General features: G+C 40.1%; 1 protein-coding gene across 1 annotated transcript in view; it reads left to right on the plus strand.

Annotated features, from left to right (window-relative positions):
- BRWD1 (bromodomain and WD repeat domain containing 1) overlaps positions 1–12415 on the plus strand; it is an 85418-nt gene that overhangs the window by 20629 nt on the left and 52374 nt on the right. The window contains exons 6-17 of the mRNA XM_038760134.1: positions 106–204; positions 526–686; positions 1363–1584; positions 5103–5203; positions 7179–7249; positions 8395–8495; positions 9304–9344; positions 10004–10102; positions 10707–10854; positions 11146–11280; positions 11714–11842; positions 12116–12341. Coding sequence (XP_038616062.1) covers positions 106–204; positions 526–686; positions 1363–1584; positions 5103–5203; positions 7179–7249; positions 8395–8495; positions 9304–9344; positions 10004–10102; positions 10707–10854; positions 11146–11280; positions 11714–11842; positions 12116–12341 — 1533 coding nt within the window. The remainder of the gene's footprint in view (positions 1–105; positions 205–525; positions 687–1362; positions 1585–5102; positions 5204–7178; positions 7250–8394; positions 8496–9303; positions 9345–10003; positions 10103–10706; positions 10855–11145; positions 11281–11713; positions 11843–12115; positions 12342–12415) is intronic.

The raw sequence follows: 12415 nt of genomic DNA on the forward strand, positions 1-12415 counted from the left end.
TAAACGACATATGTGAAAAATGGTACATTTATTTGCTGAGATATAAAGCAGCCATAGTTTGTCATTATTAATTGGCCTCAAACAGATTCTTAATTCATTTTAAAGATTGCAGGAATACTGTTTGGAAAGGCTCTGCCTTTGCTGCTCTTCATAGAGGAAGACCTCCGGAAATGCCCGTGAATTACGGTTGTCCTCCAAGCCTTGGTAAACTGATTTCTTTTTTTCTTTTTTAAATCCTCTAAACCGCTGGGTACATTTCTTCCCATACTGAATTTAGATGTGAGTCCCTTGTGTGAACTGTTTGCATTTTTTGCCCAGTGCCTTAGTTGTAAAAAGGAATTATGCAAGGGAAGAGGAAGGACAGTATATTGGTGACATTAATAAAACTGAAAAATTTGAAAGGGTGCCTAGCACTTCATTTAAAAATAGTTTGGAATGAGGTTAAGCTGTTCCAGCTCTTGAGTTTGTTGTGTTTCCGTAGTTTAATTTAATCCTAATTTAATCTCTCCCTTTTTTTTCCTCTAGTGGAGATAAATCGTGGGAAACAACTGACAGGATATGCATCTTTTAGCACTGCATTTCCAGGAAGTATGTATCAACACATAAAAATGCACAGGAGGATTCTTGGCCATCTTTCTGCTGTGTACTGTGTTGCGTTTGACAGGACAGGGCACAGAATATTTACTGTGAGTAAATATCTTAAAACTAATACCGTACTCTTTAAGAAGGTTTACTGAACAGAAGAAAATAAGAGATTTTGTTTTTAACTGTGGTATAAGGGTTTGAATTCAGTCTCCTGTCCTGTCAACATATTGGGGGTAGAGGGACGCTAGGGTGGGTGTAATGACGTAACTTGGTGTCTTTTTTTGGAGAGTGGGGCAGGCTGTTACTGAAATAAGATAACAGGTTGGAACTATACTGAACTGGCTGCTAGTACTATAAATAGGAGAAATGTTGTCTAGTTCTAGAACATTGAGATATTGATACTGATCCCATTTGTTACCACTGATTCACTGTGTAATGATGGGAAGGAACTGAAAACCATTCAGAATCTCGGTTTCCCCATTATGAAAATGAAGCCCATGCTCCCTGCTTTAGACACCTAGAAATGTGAAGTGCTAATGTTCTTAAATGCTGTGGGCTCTCTGGACATCTGCAGTATGTATATGAAAAGTGAACAACCTTGAACTTGTAAAATTGCTACTCATGTAAACACATCAATTGTAGATATACTGGAAAAAAATATATGTTTAACTTACCAAAGGACTTTTAAAATTCTTGAGGGGGGGAATACCCCAACATACCTTGCTATGAAAAGGTGTAAATTTATTATTTTATTATTATTTTTATTTTAATTAAAAGGGCTCGGATGATTGCTTGGTGAAGATTTGGTGTACCTACAACGGCCGACTACTGTCCACATTAAGAGGCCACTCAGCAGAAATTTCTGACATGGCAGTGAACTTTGAAAACACTATGATTGCTGCAGGAAGTTGTGATAAAATAATCCGAGTATGGTGCTTGAGAACTTGCGCGCCCGTTGCTGTGCTCCAGGGACACACTGGGTCAATTACATCTTTACAGGTACAGTGGGTGGGCTTGCACATTCCTCATCTTCTTCAGTCAGTTTCCTCTGCCCCTCAAAAAAGAGCTCACAAGCCTTCTCTGGAGGTTGGAGACCTGCAAGAAGCAACCTGTCAAGCTGTCAGTTGTTCAGTGGTGTTGAGCAATTACTGTGCCTAAGCTCTTGAAAGGTATAAGTACAATAGATTTGGTAAACACGGTCCCAGCCTTCAAGGAGTTTATGGTCTAGGCTGGGAGACAGACATTAAAATAAATTACAAGTAGAGGAAATGGCAGAGGATAAGGTTCTTATATTCTCAGAGCCACACATGTCAGAAGTTGTCCTGGGGCAGGGGAGGTGGGGAGGGAGAAAGGAGCAGCCCAGGATAGAAGCTGGGCCTGAACCCACCTTTTTCTGTTGCTCAGGAAATCGGAGGGTGCCAATTCAAGGGACCCTTTGCTCTCCCTCACCAAGAATGTCTAGAGGCCTGCAGCACTTCCAGCTTCTCCATTTTTCAAGGATGGAGGCCGGTATTGGCGTAATGTAGCAGGAAGCGGCATGGCATAGTGGATAGAACATGGGCCTAGGAGTACGAAGGACCTAGGTTCTGATCCCGGCTCCGCCACTTGTCTGCTGCCTGCTCTGTGACCTTGGGCAAGTCACTTCACTTCTCTGGGCCTCAGTTGCTTCATCTGTAAAATAGGGATTTAGACTGTGAGACAGGGATTGCATCTAACCTCATTAGCGTGTATCTGCCCCAGTGCTTAGTACGATGCCCCTTCCTTCCTCTCCCCCTTGTCCCCCTCTCCATCCTCCCATCTTACCTCCTTCCCTTCCCCACAGCACCTGTATATATGTATATATGTTTGTACATATTTATTACTCTATTTATTTTACTTGTACATATCTATTCTATTAATTTTATTTTGTTAGTATGTTTGGTTTTGTCTCCCCCTTTTAGACTGTGAGCCCACTGTTGGGTAGGGACTGTCTCTATATGTTGCCAATTTGTACTTCCCAAGCGCTTAGTACAGTGCTCTGCACACAGTAAGCTCTCAATAAATACAATTGATGATGATGATGATGCCTGGCACACAGCGTTTAACAAATACCATAAAAAGGGAAGACTTTGAAAATATTTCAGCTGCATTCTCCAGTTTTCCCACACCGAAGGTTGTAACTTAAAAGGACTCCAAGAAAATTTGAGTTCTGTTAACTGTGACAGGAATCTAATGATAAAATTATAATGAAAGTAATTGTAAAAGCATGGGAGAAAAATATTGAGATGGTAGAATTTAAACAAATGCTTACTAGCATTCATTTAAATACCAGTAGACATTTTCCGCTGCATCCTTTTTTCAATTAATCGTTAAGTAGTTTTTAGCATTCTTAATTGCTGAGTTCAGTCAGTCGTATTTATTGAGCATTTACTGTGTGCAAAGCACTGTATTAAGCACTTGGGAAAGTACAGTATAACAGTTGGAAGACATTCCCTGCCTACAGGGAGCTTGCAGTTGAGAGTTATTCATAGTTTGCTTCAAGCTTACAAAGGGTGAGCTGAGGCAGCAAGCAAGAAAGAAGTGAGACTCTCCTATCTTTTAGAGAAGCAGCGTGGCATAGTGGATAGAGCACGGGCTTGGAAGTTAGAAGGTCATGGGTTCTAATCCCAGCTCTCCCACTTGTCTGCTGTGTGATCTTGGGCAAGTCACTTAACTTCTCTGCCTTTTACCTCATCTTTTAAAATGGGGATTGAGACTGTGAGCCCCACCTGGGACAAGGACCGTGTCCAACCCTATTGGCTTGTATCCACCCCAGCACTTAGAACAGTGACTAGAACAAAGTGCTTAACAAATACCATTATTATCATTATTATTATTATTATTATTATTATTATTATGTGATATGTACATGAAGCTGCTCACATCATCTTTTGGAAGACAGCACAAGCAGCCAGAACTTTAATGGTGAAAATCTAGAGTGGGAATAATGAAAGGATGACTGACTCCTAAAGAATATTTATTTAATCGTATTTATTGAGCACTTACTGTCTGCAGAGCACTGTACTAAGAACTTGAATATCTTTCCCTCTGCCAAGTTCACAGCACAATAGATCTCCACTTCCCTTCTTTCTCAGTGTATCTCCTTTCCCTTTCATTTACCAAAGCCCACAGCTCCTTGCATTACCTCTGAGTTGTTTCTGTTAACCCAGATAAGAATAACAATTATTTGGACTTGCCTATTGTTAAACAAAGCACAGTACATTTCATTGCACAAGGGGAACCGGCCACCACAGACACTACTTAAATCCTTGGGTGCCTCTTCCCGTGGCCAAGGAATGTTGGGGATTCATGTTATTTGTCCAGGCTGTTGGAGGGGACTGTAGGAATATCCCAATTTCACTTCTGAACCCTGCACCTTACATAGCGGATTTTAGGAGCAGTTGACGGTACTTTTACGATGGAAAATAACTTTGATGCAGTTGCATTATCATTACATTAGTTAGCCTTTGATAACTGGTATGGTTGCATGTTGTAACTAGTAGTGAAATGGTCAATGCTCTCAAAAGTTATTTTATTCTTTCTGCTCTTATGGAATCTGATGGACAAATTTAGAATTTTTACTTGGAACATAATGGAAGAAATAAAAGAGTTTGGGAAGTATTTTTAAGCCACCTAAAAGTTTAGATCTCAACAAACTTTGTTAGTATCACCCTTGGTAATAGGGCAAGATGCTGAAATGGGAGTTAGGAGTTTCCTCTGCCCCCTCAGCCTAGTTGCAGGGGACTATTTTTAGCTTGCCTTCAACTCCAAGGATTGCAGCAGTGGGTGCCAGAGTCCTATTTCTGAGGGTCAATGTGTTGGAAGTGGGACCCGTCTTGGAACTGGTGTCAGGTTAAATATAGCCCCTTTCCAGTACAGAGGGGGCGGGGGCTACAGAGGCAGGCAGGAACTCCTGGGTCCCATTTGATTCCCCCCGGTGTCAGAAAATAGGAACCAGATATTCCTTTTTAATATGTGATTTACATATGTTTATGTATGTGAATGCATCTACATAAGATTCTGACTGTCACACCCGTTAGTGAGTGTCACAGATGTGTGATTGAAAAGGCCAGTGTGGAATCTGAAGAATCAGCAACACTATATTGTGCTGTGTGTGTTTGTGCTTGCAATGCGTAGCACTGCTTTATTTTGCCTCCTTGTCTCATGAGTCTCTCAGAGTTTCCCAGAGAGAGCGGCTCCTTTCTTGATTCCCTGCAATATACACAGTTTTAAAACACCGAGTCAGTCTTTTCTATTCATCCTCTCCATCTCCTCGGGCAGCTGACTTTTCCACTCAAGTTTTAGCCCATCTGGTGTTTCACTGTTATACTTCCATAGAGTTTCCATTGTGCTTTACTTTTTTTTTAATAAGTTCATTTTTGGTTGTCTGGAATTCCAGTCGAGGTCAGCCTTGAACTTAATCTCTACAAAACTCTTCCCCTCCCACCCCCCCAGTTAATATAATGCCTCCTCTTTCTTTTGTATCTTTTAACTCTTAGTTTAGCCCATTGGCCAAAGGTTCGGAAAGATACATGGTGTCCACGGGGGCAGACGGAACAGTTTGCTTTTGGCAGTGGGATTTGGATTCCATGAAATTCAGGTATGTGGCTAATTTAGTTTGCTTTGCTGTAGCCTGGGGCCAGTTTTTCGTCTATAACCTGGAAATATAAATGCCAGTTGTATTTGAGTGCCTCTCATGGCAGAGCATTGTAGTAGGTAATTTGGGAAACATAAAATAGAATGACCTAATCCCTGACCTTAAGGAACCTTTAATGAGTGTTAGATTTTTTTTCACCCAACAGTAAAACTTGAAAGTTTAAGTAAATGCTCTTACTTTTGTGCTTTCAAAAACTCATCTAAAAACCTGAAGGCTTTACTTTATCTGGGTTTGAACAGTCTACTGGGTGAAGAGTACTCATGGTACCAAATGCTTGAGAATGTACAATAGAAAAAGGAAACATGGTCACTGCCTGGAAGAAGCAGGCAGATCCTCCTTAGCCAGTACAATTGATCTGTCTGTAGCTAAACTGACTTAGGAGAAATGGTTGCTTTGAGAGGCATAATATTAATAATATTACTGATGAGGGTTTAAAAAAATTCCTTTTTAAAATCCTCTATTAGTCCCATAAAATATGCTGGCATTTTAACCAAATTTGAAAACAGTGTGTTAAGGTAGTAGGCATTTCAGCAAATCATTTTTTCCTGTTCCAAAGTACAGCGTAATTTATGATCTGACGTGTGGCTTAATGGATAGAGCACAAGCCTGGGAGTTAGGGGACCTGGGTTCTAATCTCTGCTCTGCCACTGTCTGCTGTGTGCCTTTGGGCAAGTCACTTCACTTTTCTGGCCTCAGTTACCTCATCTGTAAAATGGGGCTTAAGACTGTGAGCCCCATGCGGGACCTGGACTGTTTCCAACCTGATTACTCTGTATCTACCCCAGTGCTTAGAACAGTGCCTGGCACATAGTAGGGGCTTAGCAAATACCATTAAAAAAAAAAAAAAGACACTATCCTGGCTAGAGCATTACCCCACCGTCGTCATCTTTGTGCACTGTATGAGCACTGCATATAAAACAGTCCCCTGCATGCTTGGGGATATAACAAAATCAGAAGACGAATGCTCATCCCTTCCCTCGTGTTTACAGTCTAATGGAGGGGATAGGGAAGCCACAAATTGTAACCAAGAAGTTGGAACAAGTTTAAAAGCGAGAGAGAGATGGAGATGGATGTGTCCCGGTGACCAGGGTTAGACTAGGGGTGGCAGAACAACCAGAGAATCTGCATGTGATTCTCTGATACTGCTTGCTTCTCTTGCTCCCCATCTCCTTGCCCTCTTTTTGCCGTACCGCACCCGGCAACGTTGCGGGCTGGCTAGATTGCTCAGAGACGCCCGCTACTTCCTTTTGGACAAAACCTGCGTGGTAGCCCCACATTTCCCACCCCTCTCTGCCTGGGCAGTAGATGGAGTTTCTGCCACCTCTTCGACAAGCCCGCTTTCCTGGCTCAGGCCGATGATTGCTGGTTGGTACCTGCAACAGTGACAACAGTGACAGTTGTTACTGCTGTCATCTGTAGGGTTGAGTGGGGAGGCAATTGATACTGGGTGGAAATAGCGAGAGTAAGTGATATGGAGAGGATCAAAGGGAGTGTGTGTGACTCTAACATGAAAAACTTTTGTAGCCAAAAGATGAGAAAGGGAGAAAACTAGAGCACAAGACTGTTCTTGCAGTGAGGACAAGAACAAGGGAAAATACCCATAAGTGTGTTTATGATAATAAGTAATGGTCCATCTCTTGGGGAACTTGTATATATGTAGATTTTTTTTTTAACATACTGTAACCCTTTCTTTCACTTCTAAAATTGCACTTGATTGCTGACTAAAAATAGTGGTGGGCAAAACTGGATATCTTTATTTTGAAAAATCACTGAGCCTGGAATGTTTTGGAGGTACCCTGGAAATATTTAGGATAGACATATAGATGGCAACATCCAGAGTAGGCCTTTTATTTTGTAAACTTCACCAATATCTTTACGCTAGTGATCTTATATATCATCTCTCTTTTGATTTTTAAAGCAATCGCCCTTTGAAGTTCACAGAAAAACCTAGACCTGGGGTGCAAATGCTTTGTTCTTCATTTAGTGTTGGTAAGCTAACTTTGGATCATGTAGTTGTTTTGTCTCAAGATAATCAGTGTCTGGCTTTGTTATTAACCGTTCTTGAATGCCTGCAATATGTTGTCAGCACATAATTTATGCTTTTTTGGAGAGAGTTCATTGAAGCTACCTAATGTGCTTGACTTTTTTGTGCTTGCGTGCTGACAGCTACTCAGAAGAATCTGAACGGGGGTGATGAAGGATATGGCAGACTCGAATAAAGCATGTTACCTTTTCTGTCTTTAGAAAAGGGTGGGTGAGCCTGGGTTTCCCTCAGTTGGGAGTTTAGAGAAATAGACCAAGGGCTCAACAAAATGTGAATTTAAACAGAGTGCAGAATTTCAGTTTTATCTTATGGTTGTGAAAGATATAACTAGCAGTATAGTTAAAGTTTTTCCTCCACTCTTAAGAATATTTTAGTAGTTTTATTCCCTCTCCTGGGCTCTGCTCCATTATTCTCAAAAATTCAGGTTTTGTTAACCAGTAAGCTCAGTTGCCTTAATAGGTTAGGTCTTGGAGACTGTCTTTAGCCTGGTAAGATTTTGTTCCAAATTTTGTTTTGTCATACAGACTGACATTTTGACTAAAATGTATCTCAAGACCTTTGCCTTAGCACACCTCTTTTGCTATAGCTATGTCCTTTTGCTTCATTTTTCTCTTCCTCCCCTTGCTTTAAACTAGATTTGAGGTGGGAATGAAGAAAGAGGACGGGTGGAATGTTGTATCCTCTTTGCCTCTGATAGAATGCTCTTCCAGTTAGGGAAATGGGCTACCATTCAAGCATAGGGCAACCACGTTCCAAAAGTGGAGGTTAAGGACACTTTCTGGTCCAGGCGAGGAAATTCCTCTTGAAATAGAGGATGCTGCTAGAGTTGTAGGAGAAACAAGCCTTGGTAAAGGGCTTTGAAGCATTAGCTGAATTGCGAGCAAGCAAGTATTTATGGATACTGTTGAATATTTCTGTTCTGGACCCAATTATTTTAAGTGGAAGCAGAGAGCCCACACTATCAGGAAAGTACACATTTTGAAAGTAACTTTAAAACAGCGAAGTTTGGGGTTTCTTTTAACCTTAATGTGGTAACTTATATATTCAGTTTTTGCAGTGCATTATTTCAACTACTTATTCAAATTTGCAGGTGGCATGTTTTTAGCAACAGGAAGTACAGATCATGTAATCAGGATGTATTTTTTTGGCTTTGAGACCCCTGAAAAAATAGCAGAACTTGAAAGTCACACAGTAAGTAATGTTAAAATGTTTAAAAACCTAAATGTTGACATAATTCACAGTAGTATAGACTCAAAGGATTGGCTTCGGGACATTTGTCAATATGTGTGCTTTTTACTTTATGATTTGAGGATATTCAATAGGATGAAAACTTTCTTGTGACATTTCCTTAATTCACTTTATTAAAATAGGTGTTCAGTAACAATTTTTGCCTTCTAATGGATATTTTTGTAAAATCAGTCAGTCATATTTATTGAGTACTTACTGTGTGCAGAGCACTGTACTAAGTGTTTGGGAGACTACAATACAACAGAATTAGCAGGCACGTTCCTTGCCCATAACGAGCTTACAGTCTAGAGGGGGAGAATTCAGATTTTTGTATTTTATCAAAATATGCATTACCACCTAATGTGTAAGATGTCAGACAATAATTATTTACAAACAGTAGAAGCAGGAGGAAGAATAGTACCAGTGCATGTATATCGGGATGAAATGGTTGAACAAATAACGGCATATTCAGATAAATCTATAAGCAAATACGCATATGTTGATCATTCTTAGCCTACTTTGATTTACTGGGTCTAAAGGAAAAACTGAAAAAGTTCATGTCTACCTGAGCACGGGCAAGTCTCCTGGTGGCCTTAGCTAACTTGTACAGCCACTCATCTTCCTAAGTGAACAACGAAAACAAGATTTTGCGTAAAGACCTCGAGGCTTAGCTAGAAGTCTTTCTTCCGGCAATTTAATTTCTCTGTATAGTGAAAACTAAAAATCTAATATTTAAAACTTAGTGTTGTTGTTTCTTTTTTTTAAATAATAGGACAAAGTTGACAGCATCCAATTTTCCAACACCGGTGATCGGTATGTGAAACTCTAATTATTGTATTAATGTAATCTGTTCTACACTTTAAGTCCCAGCTAACTTAATTGCTGGGTTGCATTAAAACCTAAATAGGTAGAATCTTATAGAATAGCCATGAAGAAAATAGTATTTTAAAGTTGAGACCATGAGACTCCCCTCCACGGGAGTGATCGCCTGCCTCCTCACAGCTTTTTTGAGTTGAACTCCCTCATTTGCTTATTTCTGAAAGTATCTGAGACTTAAAACTGAAAAAAAAACCCCAAATAGCCATCATCTGGCCCGTTAGGTTTCAAAGACTTTATTTCCTCGCTGTCCTCAGCCTCCGTAAATCCTTGATCCCTTTTCACTCCCATGCTCAAAATGAAAAGCTAGCGCCTTGTAAGGGTATCATGATGGCATATCAGTAATAAAATATCAGTATTCCAATTCTTAAAACCATTCTGCACATTTTTTTTGACTAGCTTTAGTTTTGCAAGCGAGTTAAACTATTACCTGTTACCCTTCCCTGCAGAAAATACACAAACAGGAATTATTTTTCTTCTTGATGTGAGCAAGCAACCAATTGACAAGGGCTGCTTTAATTTGTTGAAAAATAAAATTAAGGTGAACTGACTATTCAGTGGATATGTGAGTGTTCTTTCTTAACGCTTATTTTAAGATTCTTAAGTGGTAGCAGAGATGGAACAGCCCGGATCTGGAGATTCGAGCAACCCGAATGGAGGAGCATTTTACTGGATATGGCTACTAGACTGTCAGAGTAAGTTCAGAGCATGTTTCTTTTTAACTTGGGAATAACAGGTGGAAAAGAGTGGTAGAAAAACAGTGAAGAGGAAGCGAGAGGGTAGGAGAGCATGGCAGTCTAGTCTTCACTTCAGTTAGTATCCTCTCCACTTCTTCTGTCCTGTCTGATCACCAAGGGACTTATGTAATGTTTTTTTAAAAAGGACTCAGTGCCTCATCTCAGTCGACAAGTAATAGCAAAGCCTCTGTGCAGGTGGCTGTGCAGCTGTCTGCACCCAGGTGACAGATTTCAATTTAATTTTTGTTTTGACCTGAGATTTTATGAATTTTCTCTAGAGGATGAGGTATATGAGCATGGTTTACTGTAATGGACATGGGAATGGGAGTCAGAAGACTCAGGGTTCAAGGCCTAGCTTTGCCACTGATCTGCCATGTGACCCTGGCCAAGTCACTTTACCACTCTAGACCTTGGTTTCCCCATTTGTAAATGGGGACAGTACAGATTGTGAACCTTATTTTCTGTTCTCAAGAGCTTGTATCTCCCCCAGTGTCTAGTGCATAGAAAGGGCTTAATAAATGCCTTTGCTGTTATTACATATAACACTTTAACATTTTGTTAGCGACCAGTCAGAGGAGGAGAAATTTATGAAGCCCAAGGTAACAATGATCGCTTGGAATCAAAATGATAGCCTCGTAGTCACAGCCGTGAATGATCACCTCCTTAAAGTGTGGAATTCTCATACTGGACAACTCCTTCACAACTTGGTGGTAGGTGGAACGTCTGAAGAAACCCAGAAAATGCATTTTGTGTAGTTGGTTTTAATTCTTTAAATGTTAAAATAAGTTCAAAGGTTTTCAAAATACTCTTTGTTAAACTGACTGTTACCGGTGTGGTCAGCCGCATACTCTGGATTTTTGTTTAGATGAAAGGCTTACCAAATGACAAACTTCAGCTTTTGCATTCACTTTTGAATGGCTAGCATATGTTACTATTTGAGTATCTTTTACATCTAATGCTGCAAAACTGCTGCCTAATGTCATTTTTTGCCTTTGTAAAAGGGACATGCAGATGAAGTATTTGTTTTGGAGACACATCCTTTTGATTCCAGAATTATGTTGTCTGCTGGGCATGATGGTAACATCTTTATATGGGATATTACAAAAGGCACAAGAACAAAGCATTATTTTAATATGGTGAGTACAAAATCATTTTTTAACATGAACCAAGTACAAAAGTCTACATTTTTTTAAAATGATAAAAGAAACGTGTGGCTGTGGGATGTCAAATTATATTTGTACAAATTGAAATGTTCTGTTCAAAACAACTTTCTGATGTATGTGAAGGTGTCAGTTCTAGAGTAGACTTCGAAGAGGTCCGTTTGGTCCTTCCTGGTGAAACTGTAAATTTACCCAGCAGAAATGGGGTCTTCCCAGATTCAAGTGGGTGGACCATCTACCTCAGTACCCTTGGTTTGCAGCCATCCTAATGGAGGGGGTATACTTGCTTGTTGTGGGCGCAGAGTTCCTAGGGTGATTTGGTTGCTTCTTGAAGATTCCTGGCAAAGGAGCCCTGGTTTCATTTACTAGTACAGTTAGTAAAATTCCCTCCTCTGTTTTTGTATTTTAGATTGAAGGGCAAGGACACGGAGCTGTGTTTGATTGTAAGTTTTCATCGGATGGACAGCATTTTGCCTGTACAGATTCTCATGGGCATCTACTGATATTTGGTTTTGGCTGCAATAAACCTTATGAAAAGGTCATTTTTAACTTTGTATTTGACACTTGTAAGCTAAGTAGCATTGCAGTAGAGATATAGGCTTTGATTTCTTGGCCCTCCTACTTCCTAATATAAGCTTTTAACTCTTGAATTTTTGAAGTTCCTTCTTGGTGGGAAGAGGTAAATTTTCCTCATTTTCCTTATGAAAATGCATTTTCTTTGATTCTAGAGGATATTTTTATTAGCATGATTGTTTCTGTCTGTGATCTTGTATAACTTTCAGAATGCCAACTTTTAAACTTGGTTTTCTAGATTCCTGATCAGATGTTCTTCCACACTGACTACCGCCCATTGATTCGCGATTCAAACAACTATGTACTGGATGAACAGACGCAGCAAGCACCTCATCTTATGCCCCCACCATTCTTGGTGGATGTAGATGGAAACCCTCATCCAACTAAGTACCAGAGACTAGTTCCAGGCCGAGAGAATTCTGCAGATGAACATTTGATCCCACAGCTAGGATATGTGGCCACAAGTAAGGAAAGCAAATTTTCACACTTAAATCAGCACACATTTTTGTCCATTTCCCTCCCTCTTCCTCCTCTAGTT

Source organism: Tachyglossus aculeatus, chromosome 18 (assembly GCF_015852505.1).
Source record: "Tachyglossus aculeatus isolate mTacAcu1 chromosome 18, mTacAcu1.pri, whole genome shotgun sequence".
In the NCBI taxonomy this organism is placed as follows: Eukaryota; Metazoa; Chordata; class Mammalia; order Monotremata; family Tachyglossidae; genus Tachyglossus; species Tachyglossus aculeatus.